Source organism: Synchiropus splendidus, chromosome 4 (assembly GCF_027744825.2).
Source record: "Synchiropus splendidus isolate RoL2022-P1 chromosome 4, RoL_Sspl_1.0, whole genome shotgun sequence".
In the NCBI taxonomy this organism is placed as follows: Eukaryota; Metazoa; Chordata; class Actinopteri; order Syngnathiformes; family Callionymidae; genus Synchiropus; species Synchiropus splendidus.
Genome location: NC_071337.1, coordinates 21,550,205 through 21,565,891, shown reverse-complemented (window position 1 = coordinate 21,565,891; position 15,687 = coordinate 21,550,205). Strand labels below are relative to the sequence as shown.

Genomic DNA, 15,687 nt, shown 5'->3' with positions numbered 1-15,687 from the left:
TTTAAAATCTAAAGAATAGGAGACTATTCAAACTTCAGTAGGTGAATTAAGCGTTTCTATGTGACGCAAGTTGGAAACCGTTGCCCGACTGCCACCAGTGTCGCCCCTAACAAAGTAAACTCAACAAGAACAAAGACAATTGGACTCTACGCAAATCTACCCAAAGAGGACTTTACAGTGATATCAAAGAATTGTTATTGTATGTTTGATGTGAGACTGAAATGAACTTCTACTCTACTCACTACTCACACTGCCTTTTTCTTTCAGCAATTCATTGTTGGCTCAATAACCACCAATTTTGCCAAAATCAAATGCCTCATTTCCTCGGCTACTGAAACATTTTCACCAAATGTGGAGTATCTGTTTTCCAAGCTCCATGTAATTATATTCATAAAAGGAGCCAAGAGAAGCAGAACCTGCCTTTTGGGATACAATTAGTTTTGCACAACAGCAGAAAAATAACTCACAAGTTGATATTCTTGTCGGGCCCGTGACTGTTTGAAGCGGAGGGAACTGACGCAACACATCCAAGTGCAGGCAACAAACGGTAACTTTTGCAGCTGACAGCGTAAGGTTGACAGTGTTTTTGTGGTTAATATTCAACAATTGTCACAAAGCTAACAGAGATTGTTTAAAAATAGACAGGAAAATCGCTGTTTGTGTTACAGATATTTAAAATACATCCTCATAAAAGACATAATTTGGGAACCATGGATTAATGCCAAACAGCTTGTAGGGTTCATGAACAGCATTCTGTGCAAAGAAAAAAGCTGAAATCTCCTCAGAGATATTTGGTGTAAACTCACCAGCCTCTCCATCAGGTTGCCTCTTTTCTCATTAACATGGTGAGCAGCCATATTTCGGCACGTACAGCTGGTCAAGACCAACTGCTGAAGTTTAAACTGAACATCAGAGACTGGAAAAGTTGCAGTCTGACAGGCTGGTGTGAGTATTTCAGGATCTGCTGATCTACTGGGATTTTCACACATAACCACCTTTAATGTTCACAGGGAATGGTCCGAAAAAGAAAAAGAAAAAGCATCCAGCGAGAGGCAAAGGGGGGCCCAGAGGAGAAAACACAGAGTGCTCTGAGAAGATAAACCAAACACATTAACTCAGAAGACCAGAAAGGATTGGTAGTAACTCTAACCTTTCAGATTCTGGTCTTGGATGTTGAAGCACATTTTGAAGTACAATATACATGGAAGATTATTATTAAGATTGTTATTACAATTAGAATTAAAAGCTGCCATTATTCTGTCATATAATGTAAAGAAATCAAAACTATTTTCTCCTTTTATTTGAGCTGGTGAATATCACTAGTATAGGAGTGTAACTGGGCTGATTTGTTCATGGTTTGTTTTATTTCTCTGATGTAAAAACAAGAACTCATATGTGTCCAACAAAAGTCAAGCGTCAGAACCTTTTCTGTTGACTCATCAGAGATCAGAGATTCACAACCATCCAAATGCATCTCCACAGATGCCCAGCCTCAGGCCCTCACCAAGTCAAAATAATTTTCCATCATTACTATTTGAATTCCAGGTATAACTCATGAGTTATTTATAGGTCTTTATTTTCTTTTCCTCCCACGTTTAATTTGATTAAATGGGGGCTAAAAGAAAATAAAGACCTGGTATATTAGTAATATTAATGGTGTCATCGTTTTGACAGTATTTATTGTATCCCAAAACAAATAAAAGACAGAGGGAAAATAATACCACTAAAACCTAGTGAAGTGCATAGTTAGATGGTGAACACACAGTGTTACTATTTCAATAAAAAATGTCTACCAATTCTTGGGATTTATATAGAGAGCATTTAAAAAAATATACTGAAAGTTAAATAATATAAAGTCAAATAACATTTTAGGCATACAATACCGTGTCAAACAGTACTTTTCCCCTTATTACGCAATATTTAAGTAACAAAATCAAAGTTCCATATAAGACCCTTTTTCTTCAGCTTTTAATTTTGGCCCCTCAAGAACAGTCATCTTTCATCGTGTAGCCATTGAGGAAATTAAATGCCCATCCAAGGTCTGTGGCGTGAGCTGAGCCTTTGTGTAGACAAAAGCAGATAAACGTTGCATATATAATTCTTTCCAGACAATAGAACGTGTTCACACAGAACCTTGACACCACTGTCTACTGCAGGAGACGACCATGTAGGACTGTGCAACTGTCACCTTAGAATATCAAAATACAGGCAACAATTGTCACATAAAACAAACCAAGAACATTAAGAATGAAGCATGTGTGTTGACTAACAACTACAGGTATGTCCAACAGGAATGGAGTCCAGGGGCGGATATTCTGAAGAGACTCAGTCTCAAAGTTCCTCAGTATTTCCAGTGAAGACAAGGTGCTCAGGTACAGTAAATCAGGACCCTCTTACTTCAACTGCAGCCTAAGCAATCCGACCTTGGACAAGCAGTGGAGAATGGAACGACTTCAGCTGTTTGTGTTCCCACCTGAGAAGCTAATTATTTAAATTTACATGCCGCAGCTGTTGCCTTCGTCAGTTCACTCAAAGACAAGACCAAATCACATTAGAACCACGTGGGACTACCCGTAAGCCTTGAGTTAAGTGGACCTTGTTGAAGTCCTGCGCATTAAACTGAATAAGTAGACCCTCAGTGTCTCTACGGGTTTTATTTAAACGCTGCTCTGAAAGACTTCTCACCAGTGTTGAAGCCTCGACCCAGTGCAGGCCACGGTCGATGATTCTTCCACAGGTTCCCGAGGTACCAGTCGCTTTGGTTCTCCACCAGACCCAGAACCTGCTGACCTGAAAAAAGGACATTAAAATAAACATAAAGGTTAGTGCCTCGGCAGAAGGCGCTTGAAAGAACTTAAAATACAAGAGGGATAATGCCATTGTTGAAATAGTTCTTACTGTACATCAAAGACATGTTCACAACTGAAGAACAGATAATTGAACGCTAATATTTAGAAAAATATTGCTTAGTATTTATAGTATTGTTTTGTTACTGACCGGTGTTTGTAGCGACATGCTGTGATGCTTTCATGTAAATAATAATTTGTCATGAAAAGGTGAGTTAAAGGTTGAGGAAGGTTGGTATTTTAATTCTAATTTCACTTCAGTTTGGTGGTTGGTTGCCCTCTTTGTTCAAAAACAAATCAAAACAGAAGATGTTTAGATGAGTGTGAGATTTATATTGTCTCAGTTGATAAAAAGATAATTGAGCCATGATCTTCCCGGCTCTCTGGATCGTCTGCTGAGATAAAGAAGTTGAAAAAGGCTCAGAGACGGACACTTCAGGGTCAAGTAGTTCAAGCGACAGCCGCAGAAACATAATCCCGCCATAAAGTCAGCTTTTATGTCCGAGTCGACGGCAAACCGAGCGCGAAGTTAAACAGAAATGGCACCACAAAGGCTATAAATTGAATTCAGTCTCCATACGAAGTTTTGAAGGCGAACAAAGAGGAGGGAGGTGGAAAGAAATAAAGTGGAGATCTAGGAGATAAAAGGGAGGGTGGGTGCAAGTCAGGATGGATGGACGGAGCTGTAGGGCGAGAGATTATGGACGGTGAGCCGGGCCGATCTAAAGGTCGAGGAGATGGGCTTTTGAGAGGAGATAGAAGCCCGGAGAGCAGGCAGGGAGGTGGCAGCTTTAATGAAGGCTGTAAGGAAGATTAATGAGAGACCATTGGAGCAGGCGGAACCTTTCGGAAAAAGACTGCAAAGCAAAGATCCGCCATCAAGGTGACGACTGAAGGGAACAATTAGACAAATAACACAGCTTCTTTCGCGAGAACTTTCCTTCCACAGTCATTCATCTTTGTTTTGGGGCACGCCAGTTGCCTTAATCTCATTTTCCAATGCACATCCTTCATCTTTACATTCCGCTTATTTCCCTCTATGAAGGTTAATTATTCCTATTACACCGATAAAGCTTCATGATCGGATGAATTTAACGCCACTTTAATTACGCGGTAATTCATGAAATCGTTCTGTCTGACTTTAAATAGCTCCATGTGCACTTTGAGGAAGGACTGGAAAGCCTCATAAGTACTTAGCGTGATTTGTTTCCGACTTTTATGTTTTTAATTCTAATTTATTACAAGCTGATGCAAATGAGTGTCACAAACAAATACAAATAATAGGTGCAAATCTGTGGCTAGTTAGGGCTGTTTGACTATTATTATTGGCCAGAGTAGAGCTGTATTATTATTTTACAGAGCAACATTTCAATCAATGACTACCAGGAGGTTAATATGGCAGAGCCTGCAATATTTGGAGGGGAACCCTGGGTATTTTCTCTCGACTTCAACCAACAACTGCGTGAAAGAACATTCCACTAGGCATTTCCTAAGTGCATTGTAGACTTTGCCTGAGTGCTTTGCAAGCATTTCCTAAGTGGCGAGGAGATATTCACTCAGTTGTAAGGAAACATTCTCAAAAAGTCATTCCTGGAATGTTTCCACAGACATTGCCTCGGTCGTCACATCCCCTAAGTGACTAGGATGGATTTGCAGTCGGGACAACCTGACCTGCGATTGAGTCAAAATGTAGACCAGAGCATATCAAGACACAGATGAGGTACATTAAGGGAAGAGGCACACAGTATTCATAGCTGTGTTGGCTGGATTTGGGAGGAAAGCAACTTGGTTGCATTTTAAACCTGGAATTTCAAATGCTTAACAAAAAAAAAATGCAGCAGCTGTGGTCTTGGCTGGTGTGGACAAAGAAATCCAGCTCAGCCAAGACTAAGACTTGCAAAGTAGACTTGCAGTCAATGCTAAGACAAGACCAAGACCTGGGAAATGCGGTCTTGAGACGAAGACTGGTCTTGAGTGCTACAACTCTAGGCATGGGGGTATCCCCTCCCTCTTAGGGGGGATCAGTAGTGGTCGCCCTGTCCATTACATGGTTGTGAGTTACTGTCTCTATTGTCAGTTTTATTACAGTCAGTTGGTTGTGTGGCACCGGTATTTTTTGCTTATTTTGATGCTCATTTGCGCGTTTCAGTACGTTTCGCATGCATGTGTGCGCATGCGTGTGGGCTTGCTTATCCTACTTTGAGGTGTGTGTATGTGTGTGTGTTTGTGTGCGGACTTGCGCATGCATGTATTTTTTTTTTCTTCAGTAGCCTTCAGTTACTCTGGATCTTTTAGGTTTCTTCTTCAGAGTAATATTGCAGTTTCTGTGTCAGATATGTGATGACTCCAGAGGTCTATAGTGGCTGGGAGCAATTAACAAAGGTGTATTATAGTAAAGAAACTTTGGGTGCCAATGTTATTCTGGAAGCCCTTGAAATGAGCACGATAGGGCTCCTTTGAAAAGCATAACACAAATTCCTCTGTCATAATACCATGTCTCTCTTCTGCCGTACTCACTACTGCTTCTAGACAGGCTTCAAAAGAAGGCAAGTAGTTAACAATGAATCCAGAACAGCTGCAGTGCCAGGGTCGTGGGGAACCCCCAGAGGAAAGTGACAGGTCAGACCATCAACAGAGCCATCACCGGTTCGCTTTCCATAGAAAATGGCCAAATAAAATCGCGGTGTTACTATAATAACCTGCTTCAGTATTTGTGTTCAGATGTTTCCAACTTGGAACTGCTGAGTGTTCGCAGAGCACCTAAACATTGATACATATTCAACCAGCAACCATACATTCTTTAACGTTGCAAGAATTAAGATGCACAAAACTTTTGTTATTCCCATTCACAATGCACACAGCACAATGGGGACTCTGCGATATACATGATGGCAAATAAGAGAAATTGCTGTGAGAATTAAAACTGGAATACAGCCTGGAGTCATAAATACATTGAGAGAAAAGCATTTACATCTTCAGTGCAGGAGAGGAAACTAAATATGCAGCTGTGCTCCCACTGCAAACATTACAAACAAATGTTTTGTCGACAGTGTTGTGCTTAAGCCGACAGAGTTTTCATTACACTGCAGCCATCACACTCTTTCACCTGAATGCTTATCGCACCCATTTTCACAGCAGACACTCTTTCTGAAGCTTAAAAAAGTCCCTCATTCACTGATACCTGCATAAGACAGACACAAATATCTTTAAAAACATTTAATCCAAGACACAGTGAGTGCAACACTTTCCAATGCTTGAAGCTAGAAAGGAGAGTGTAACTTGGCGCGTAGTGGCATCCGCCGAAAGTGTGACTTGCCAATAATTGGTTAATTTCAAGATAACTATTCTTGTTATCCTTGAGAAATGAGAAGGAACGACCAACGCCAGATTAGCCGTCAACTCCAAATAGGCTTGTTTAACAATGACTGACACATAACCGCAGCTTCTACTTCACACACTATTTCTGTCCAGGAACATCAATACCAATGCATGCAACCACAGTAAATCCTACATACAGTAGCAGATTCCACCTGCCATCTTTACACTGGTCCCAAGTGTATCCAGTGGACTTTACATCAGCCTGCAGGCCACACCGCCATATGTTCCTTGCCTCTCCTCACTGGGAACTTAACATGAATGCTTCTCCACAGAGTCCACAGACTGGGTGTTTATACTCATTCTCAACCATGGTGGTCCCACACCCATGTGTTTACAGGAGCATCTGTCCAACTGAAGCAGTGTAACATATTTCTGAGTTGGAAAAAGCCTTTGGATTCCGTCTTCTTCTTGCATGATCAGAGCTGGTGGTGCACAACCGGCAGACTTAGTGTGATGAAACACACTCGAAGTCAAAAGCTACTCCAGTAACACATCACAGACGCAAAACAAGCTACCTGCATTCAAGCTACCTGCATTCTGTATCTCTGAATGACGTACGCAGTAATTGGAATTTACCTTTATTATCTGAGCAGGAATGCCTTCATTGGTTTTCACATCTTTTTTCAGAAGAAAATCACACTCTCCAGAGAACAGATCATGAATTTTTTTTTTAAAGAGACCAACCCCTATTTCCTAAGAAGGAAAATTATAACAAGGTTAGAGCATAATCACAAGTACTAACACTTTTATTCACAGTTCTATCTTATCTAATATGTATGCTTCAAGATTTGAATGTCTTTTACTTCCTCCTTCTTCTGTCTTTAAGCAATCCCACAGCAGCGCGAATGTCTAGTCACTAGATACTAGTGGCTCCTTTAAAAATGTATTTGCCCTCCACTGGGTTTAAGGATCTGCTTTTCCACCTTCTTACTGTCAGAGAGCAGCGGCTCTCTAAAAGTAAGTGTGTAAAACTTAAAATTAGAGGGACTACTCTAGGGATTCCAGCTTAATCTAATTGCAAACATGCCTATTCGTTGGACAAATCACACACACCGTATTGCCAAAACATAAACGGCAATGAAAGTTCATTCTCCATCCAGCTCGCAGCGACGCCAGCAAACCTCCTTCGAATTTGGAGTCAGTACAGATTCATCTATTTGGGACGTGCTCTTGGATATCGGGGAGCCATGAAGGGGGTAGTAAAAGTACATAGAATTTGGCAACCAAAGACTAACGGTATACCACACTGTACTAGGGATACACACATGATTTGTAAAATTTTGGGGGGGTCCCAGGTGCTGACTTGAATAAACCAGACTTGGAATAGGCGATGACAAGTCAAAATAATGCCCATGACGAGAATTCCTGAGTAATTTGATAAACACAAGGGCTGTGCATTTGTAACATTAGACTTGCATGGTACGCACTGTTTGCCTCTATGCATGAGCCTTTTTGCCCGGGAACCATCATCAGAGTACACGTTTGCACAGACAGTGGACCGCTGACGTACATTAGTGAGAGAAGACAGCTGCGTTGATGCTCTCTTCATCATGGAAATCTGTCTCATGACACAATTGTCAAACAAATTCAATTTACAAACAAAGTCTTTCACATTGGTACAGCGGTCGCTACAGACACCATTGTTGAAATGTCTGCACCCAGTTGCAAACCTTAGAATCGCACACTATGAACTGAGATCAGAACTTCAGGGCCCCGCTTTCCCGACAGGCATTTATGAGAAATAGAAATGCAAAAACTGTGAATGACATGGGACAGACGACTTAAGTCCAACCACATATATTTGATTGGTTGGATTCAATGACACGATGCTGCGTTCGAGAAGTGAAAACTTCTAACATGATATCTAGCTGCTCTGTTTCTTTACATGGCCCTGCACTTTTTTTACTGCCCGTCCCCCGTGTGACGTAATTCCATGTAGCGGACGAGTGAGTAGATTTCAACCCCCAATGCCACTAAATGCTCACATGCTAAATGGCTAGCACAGGAGCTGATAGGGAAGAAATTTCAGAAGCTAACGTGAAGCTCAGACACAGGTCAAGGATCAGAAATTTCTGCTGGTAGGATCAGCACTTTCTGATTCATCAAAAAACCTTGGTATCTGAGCCCCATCATGAAGAGCCTTTCCTCCACCCCACTGAATCTACACTACATCATATCAACATGACTTCAAGCAATAGACTGAAATGTTGGACAATAATGAAAATGTTTAACTACAGCCTCCCTTCATTGTACGATGCTCTCCCATGTGATGAAAATGGGCAGAATGGATGGGTGAGCATGATTGATGTGATAATAAAACATTATGTCAGCGTTTTAAAAGGACATTAACACGTTGACCTTCACAGAGTAACTGAATTTAACCATTCACAATGAGAAGAAGTGGTGTGCAACGGTCTGCACACAGCAGTCCGGCAGCTTTATGACAAAAAAAAAAAAAAAAAAAAAAAAAAAAGTCAGAACCAGAGAGCCATGACAAAAAAAAAAAAAAAAAGAAAGAAATCAATACAGTTCTGCTCAGTAAAAGATGGCAGCTAAAGAATGTTATTTCAAAGAGATAAGAAAACCCAATTCATTTCAGTGTTAAGCTTCTATTGATCTTGTCATTAACTAACTGACGTCCTGACTTGATGGACTGAACTAATATGTGTGTCTTAGCGATAATATACATTAGGAACGATGCGTTATTGTAATATATTTCTTACTAGCGTCCTCACACAACAAATCTCCCACAGCTCAGCATGAAGGCAGCAGTTCTTAAATTAGCTGTGAAAAAGGTACCAAGGAGATCAGCAGGAGTTTTTTTCTGCTGAGTCAGATACATTCAAAGAAGTGTGCCAAGGTCAGCAGACCTGATGTCCCACTATTGCCTCCATGCCTTCATCTTCACACCATAGACGTGTTTATGTTCAACAAATGAAGGAACACCCGACAGTCACTAGTGAAAGATTATGAATACCAACCCCTCCTCTCCGAAGAGTGGCGCGTTAGAACGATTATAAACGATTATAAACTAATTATTATACATTAATTTTGTCCTGGAGGAAGTGATCTTAGCCTGTTTAAAAACATGGCACAGGATTTAATATAGAGCTCAGAAAAGAAGCATACAAAAAGGACAAATAAGATGATGCATAGCATTGACTTAGAACTGTGCATTAGTCTACAACCCTGCTTCTTTATGGTCTCAAATGATCATTTTTTTCTTTCTCAAACAGTATGCTCATCTTACTCTCTGAAGAGGGTTGTGTGAGGCTGGGGTCCATCTCATGTACTGTACTTCCATCCTTCCACCCCCAAAATAAACACTTGGATAATTTTAAGGTGTCTTTCATTCTCATATTGCAAGTGAATCATTTCACTCTCATTCGTGGTTAGGAACTAGTCATCTACTTGTAAGAGAAGCACTGAGTTCTGGAATCCCACACACGAGTGGGTCGCTTGACAAAGTGTTTCCCACAATGCAGATATGAGTCACACAGGAGTCACTCTTGGCCGTCCAAGCTTGTGCAATGAAATGTGAAAGATGCCTCTTTGACTATTGATGGGAAAGAACTAGGTTGTCATGTTGCACACATTTGAGTCAGACATGTCGTGGTGCAAGGCTTACATGAAAGTGGCTCAGGTATTTGAGTGTGTTGCCCTACAGTTAAAGGATTGGATCAAATCCCATTCCATCCCAGTTGCTGTCGTGGTGTCAAAGCACCTTTCCCACCTTGGGTAATGGTGGGAATGAGTATGAGTGACCATGGTGGAGATCAAAGGGGTTGTTTGGGGCATATTGGCAGCCAACAGCCTGCCCCAGCAGCGGTGGATACCAGTGTAGCTTACCACCACTGCTGTGACTGAGGTATGAATGGATAATGGCTTCTGTTAAGTCTCCTCTTGACTATAGTTTGCTGGTAATAACATAACAAATATTGACCATGAATGACTTCCTCCTCATTGCTAACTTGCTAGTGCTGACTTGAACACAATTGTGGGACTGAATGAGTGGTGGGTGTACTTGCAGCCAGTGGGCCATGACAGACATACCGCGACCCAAATGTGGTTTAGAGGACCGAAGTTTGGGATCTGTGTTCAAACTGACTCTCATTCTTAAACACCATGAACACCTTCAACGCTCAGAAGGGTTGGAGTGCAAGTGCAAATTTGAGTTGTGTACAGCAGACAATGAAATAGTGTTTCTATAGCACTTGTGAAAACAACTGTTTGTTTTTCAACAACAACAACAAGCAGTTCCACGGATGTTCTGCGTGGAGTCAACAGAAAAGCACGCCAACATTATGATGTAAAGATCAAAGCAGTCACAGGATGGATGGTTTGCCCGTGGATAACTTTTGAACTCATCATTTAAACTTCAAAGTCAAACGTCTCCACACAGATGTGGTTCATTACAGCCAGAACAGAGTGCCACAGATGGACGAGGACTACGTCCACAAGTGTCAACCTTGTTTAAACATTGTGCAGCACCATCGGCACCAAAATTCCTTACATTTTAGAGCATTTTAATTTAATACAGTATATTAGGGAAACAGCTGCATTTAAAAGGCAACAGATGCATTTGCTTATTTGTGCTATTACACATCTTCCTTTTCCATATCATTTAATGCTTTTAAAATGAGTAGATTAGGAAAGACATTAACGTTAACTGCCTCCTCATTAGCGACCATATTAGTGGCAGGGAAATAACAGTTATTTATATATGTTATGATGATTAAAAGCATATGTTGGATGATTCATTAGTCGGTGGCGATCGACCATGTTTCAGTCCTGCAGGACAAAGCGTGTTAATGACCATAGAGGGTGACTATCACAAATACGCTCATTAACATCATGTTAATATGTTTCCCAAATTCATTGAAAGACCATTGAGCAGCAAATGTTAAATATACACTTTTAGAAGGTGCTTCTCAAAATAGAGAAGATGTAACTGCAGCAGCACTTGGAATTTCCAGATGCCAAGGCGCCACTATTAACTCCATCAGTGGGATGTTTTAAAAGTCCACTAGAAAGATATTTTAGGCCTGTTGGATAGCAACAGACATGCTCTGTGCATGGCAGCCCTGTTCCAAAAAAGCTCCACCTAACTGCCGCTAGCTACGAACTGCAGCTGTCAATCAAAATGATGCAAGACTTGGTTACCTTCCCACCCACGGACCTACTCCTGCAGTCTCTCACACCCACATGGATTAGCAGGAGACAATCAAAGCTCATATGAAGACTGTTTGAAAGTTTTAGAAATGAGAGAAATGTCAGTGTAACACATCTGGAAAACAAAGTGTTCGCACACCTCTAATTTTCAGTCGGAATGATGAGCAATGAACTGAGGAAACATATGCTCACACAGACTATAATTTTCAATTATCCACAACAGCGGTGAGAAATTTCACAGAATTCTATTTAGAAGACAGAAGCAGGTGGAGCATCCAGTAAAATGATCTCTTTTTCTGGTTCATCACTAACAGAAGACAGAGGGAATAGAAGCCACTGCTTGCTTTAGTTTGCTCTCAAGTGGCTGTATAATTTACTTGTTAACACATCCAAAGTCATTGTGGAATAATTCTTTACTTGAAGTGTAATTGAAAAGGTGTTGGTATGTTGCATGAATGCATGAATCTGGGGCAAAATTTGATACTCAACCACCCACTCAAGCGTTGTAGAGTATTGTCCATTGTACTGAGGGAGACAGAAAGTGAAAGCACCTATCATACTAAGTTTTTTTAACCTAACTATCAAGTCAGCATCATGACAAAAGTAAGTTTTAAGACCATTCAAATTTGGTTTAACATAAATTATTCTTGCAGTAAACATCAATCTTGCAGTTTAATCTGTTCAGCACCGTGGACAGCTACCACTGCGTAACAACCAAGATTCGCTTGTAAATGCAGATGAACTCACAGCTGCATGAGCTTGACTTATGAGCTTAGAGTAGTTTCAAAGCCAAAACTCCCTTGTCTACCAAATCCACCTAGTATTCTGTCAGTGAATCATACATTAACTATTCAGGCAAACTAGAGCAAAGACAGAATTGTTTATTTTGGGGAACCCTTTTAGCAAAAAAACAAAAAAAAAAACAAAAAGCAAACACAAAACAATTCTCATAAATTCAACAAATTCTTGCATGTGTTTTTATGAGTGCTTCACGAACGAATCCCACAATGTCTTTTGAATACCTCCTTGTTCCATTCTAGCATCTATCACTCCACTGGTTTCTGTGTGAAAAAAAGCCACATGGCTGAATCGCCCACACGCTTCACATTCAAAAAGTCTGAAAGGTGAAACCGGGTGTAAGAGGAGGTGGGAAGAGAACTTGTTCAGTTAAGAACACGGGCCAAAAACCTGCAGCTCGGCTCATTAGTCAGGTAATAAAAGATGCTTTATAAAAGAAAAGTGTTTTCAAACAGACAAGGCAGGTCACCATGTTTGAATTCTGAGGCACACTGTGATATTGAATAATGTTGGCATCCTGCTTGGAAAACTTTGGCTCAGCTAAAGCAGCATATGTTCGCACCTAAAGCTTCTAAAAATCATCATCGCACTGAGCTCCCCGCAAAGCAAATTCCCTGAGCAATTATTGCAACGCTGTGAAAACCATGACACATGCACTTTTATTTTTATATTTTGAAGCAAGCTGTGCTTTTCGGCATGGAAGACAAACGTGTTGGCTCGTTTACGCTCTAATTATCCGGCATTGTGTCTCTCGATAACAATACGAAACGGTTTCTTCTCTCATTAAGAAAGAAACAGCTGCTTGAAATGCTGTGAAAATCTTTGAGATAATGCTGGTCACTGTACAGCACAGACAAAGTGGTCTGGCACTTTAAACTGATTGTAATGTAAAGCAAGGTCATCAACCTTTATGAAAGTTCAAGCATTGAGAAAAGTACTAACAAATACTTAACAATAAAATTTGAATTCATTTGAATTAAGTTTAGTTTCCAGCCACCTGGTCTTACATGTAATGGCTACGTAAGACGGGGAAAGAGGAGCAGGAGGAGGCTGGGAGGAGATGGGATGTGAGTTTGTAGCAAGCGGAAGGGTCAAATGAATACAGAAGCATGCAGTATTAATGCAGTCCACTCTGCAATATCCATCTTTCAACATCACCCTTGTGATGTATGCAACTTAAATCCGTTGAGCTGACCATTTAGAACCACACATATGTCCTAGCACGTGTGAATAGGTGAAATACACACGTCATGATGATGAATTCAGCAACCAGAACAAGGTGAGTCTCAGTGTGGAATCCTCTGGCACATGATTTAATAGAAACATGGCTTGTGAATGGGAAACGGTCTGCGTGGCTCTGGAGATCCGGGGAGAATAATGAGTTCAAATACATTACAACACAGCGCTTCGTCTCATACATGCCTCCCCATTACAACACCTGACCTCAACCTGCCGGCCCTCGGCGCCTTGATACACAACCTCAGCGGCCTCTCAGATTTGTCAAAGTGGCAGGGGTCATGGACTGTTCTCCCAGGAGGGGGCAGTATATGGGAATGAGGGTAAAATGAAACATGTGGTCTTGAGTGGTGTTCTAATTTCCCTCGGGCTTCACAGCGAACCCCCAGAATACCTGCTGATTAGAATTGGAGGGTTAACTGATGAATTACCCTCATAGCTGTGGTCCCCCCAAAACAGATACACAAACAGAGCCTCAGAGGGAATTGGCCAGAGCATGTGATCGGCAGTTGAGGAGGAAAATAACGGAAAGCCATTCCGCCTTCTCAAGAGTCATGGAAAGCAGGAGCGGTGTCATGGGGAAGCCTTTGGGCAAATCCATGAAAAAGACAAAGGCTCATTGAAATATGGCGTCAATTCTTCTAAACAATTGCACGCCATTGGAAATAGATGTGGAGCATGATCCGAGGAAATCCACCATCAACATCTCAAGGAACTCAACAAGACTCAGAAGACTTCAGCAGGACAGAGGATAAAAACACTGGTGAATCGAAAAGTCCATCACAATGCAACTGCAAAGAAATAGGATTATTTGAAGATGAAGCCGAACAGTAACAATAAAAGTACTTTTTATAGCAAGCATTTTCTAAAGCTATTTTATGGAACCTCATTGCTATCCAACCAGAAACTCATTACAAATCCATCCCCAGATCACACAGTTTTTCACAGGTTGAGTATGCAACACTACATCACAAATTGTCATTCTATCATGGGATTCCGTGGCCTGTAGGTGTCATTTTCTATTTTGTACGCAGAACGGCCTTGGGTGATGGATGAGACACGACGTTCAGAATACCGTGCTTTATTATTTCATCATTTCTGAAATGAATTTCCTAACAAAAATATATTGTGATTCGGGAACATGTCAGCATCAAAAAGCTGGGGGTCACCACCAACAAGGTCTTTCTGAATTGTTATATTCTGCAGACAAAAGTCAGTCGGCAAGATGGCTTCACTGATTAGCTTGTTAACTGATGCTTGATAGTATGTAGAGTACAAAGATCAAATACCTTACATCTTCGATAGAAATAAAAAAAAATGTTAAAGGTATTCTAGTTCATGATTCAGAGCTGTGGAACTCGAAATGTAAACGTGGAGACATGACTCTGAATGTGTGGGTGTGAAGGTGAGAGCGATAAAGGCGCTATGGTGAGCTGTCAGTTTAATATTGAGGGTCCTTCGGAGTATCAAGTAGAGCATATGCAGTCTTTGCGCACTACAAAAACTCCTCCACTCGCAACGATGACTCACGGTGCTGGTCTGTCAATATTTTCTCCAACGACTGAGATGTAGGCGTGAAATCGAACTGCGTGGTTTCTATATGCAGCTGCACGCAGTGAAGAAAGTTGTTTGACTCAACAGCAATATTTCTATTGAATTTAGCTTGGCATTGTGTTCCAACAGAACTGTTATGGATTGTTGCTGCATTGCTTTGGGTCAATCCCAATGTCCAATGTGGAATATGATTCAAGTAGACCAAAATCAGGGAGCATATTGAACAATGTACTTTAACACACTATATTCAAAGCACATTTGGTCCAAAACTAATATCTTTACTGGGTCAAACACTGGCAGAAGCTGATGACATAGCCAGAGAACTCTGAGTGCACAGCTGAGTGCAAAGAAGCAGTATATCGGAAATATCAGCGAAGATTTGGGCGATTTGTCCATATTTTTTGGAGGAAGACGAGGAAATGCGAGCTAATGAAGATCTGCATATGTTTGAACAACATCGTTCAGCGATGACTCTTGCTTGTCAGGATGATGGGTTTGATGATAAAGGACCAGACGTGAGCTGGCTCTAAAACATTGTAATGGTAACATATATAAAATCCTTAGCGAAAAGCTTGTTAATTATAGATGATCGTAATGGCACTAATGTTTTTCATGTGATAGTGCAGACGTGTTTGACCATCCGCTTCGCCACGTTTTCAACCACCCTCCGTCTGAGTGGTTGTGACTTGAGTGGAGAGGAAAG

At 41.0% G+C, this 15,687-nt stretch overlaps 1 protein-coding gene across 1 annotated transcript in view; it reads right to left on the bottom strand.

Moving 5' to 3' along the window:
- The window catches only part of large1 (LARGE xylosyl- and glucuronyltransferase 1), a 98,132-nt gene that overhangs the window by 22,232 nt on the left and 60,213 nt on the right, over nucleotides 1-15,687 (bottom strand). Inside the window, exon 7 of the mRNA XM_053862493.1 lies at nucleotides 2,686-2,790. Coding sequence (XP_053718468.1) covers nucleotides 2,686-2,790 — 105 coding nt within the window. The remainder of the gene's footprint in view (nucleotides 1-2,685; nucleotides 2,791-15,687) is intronic.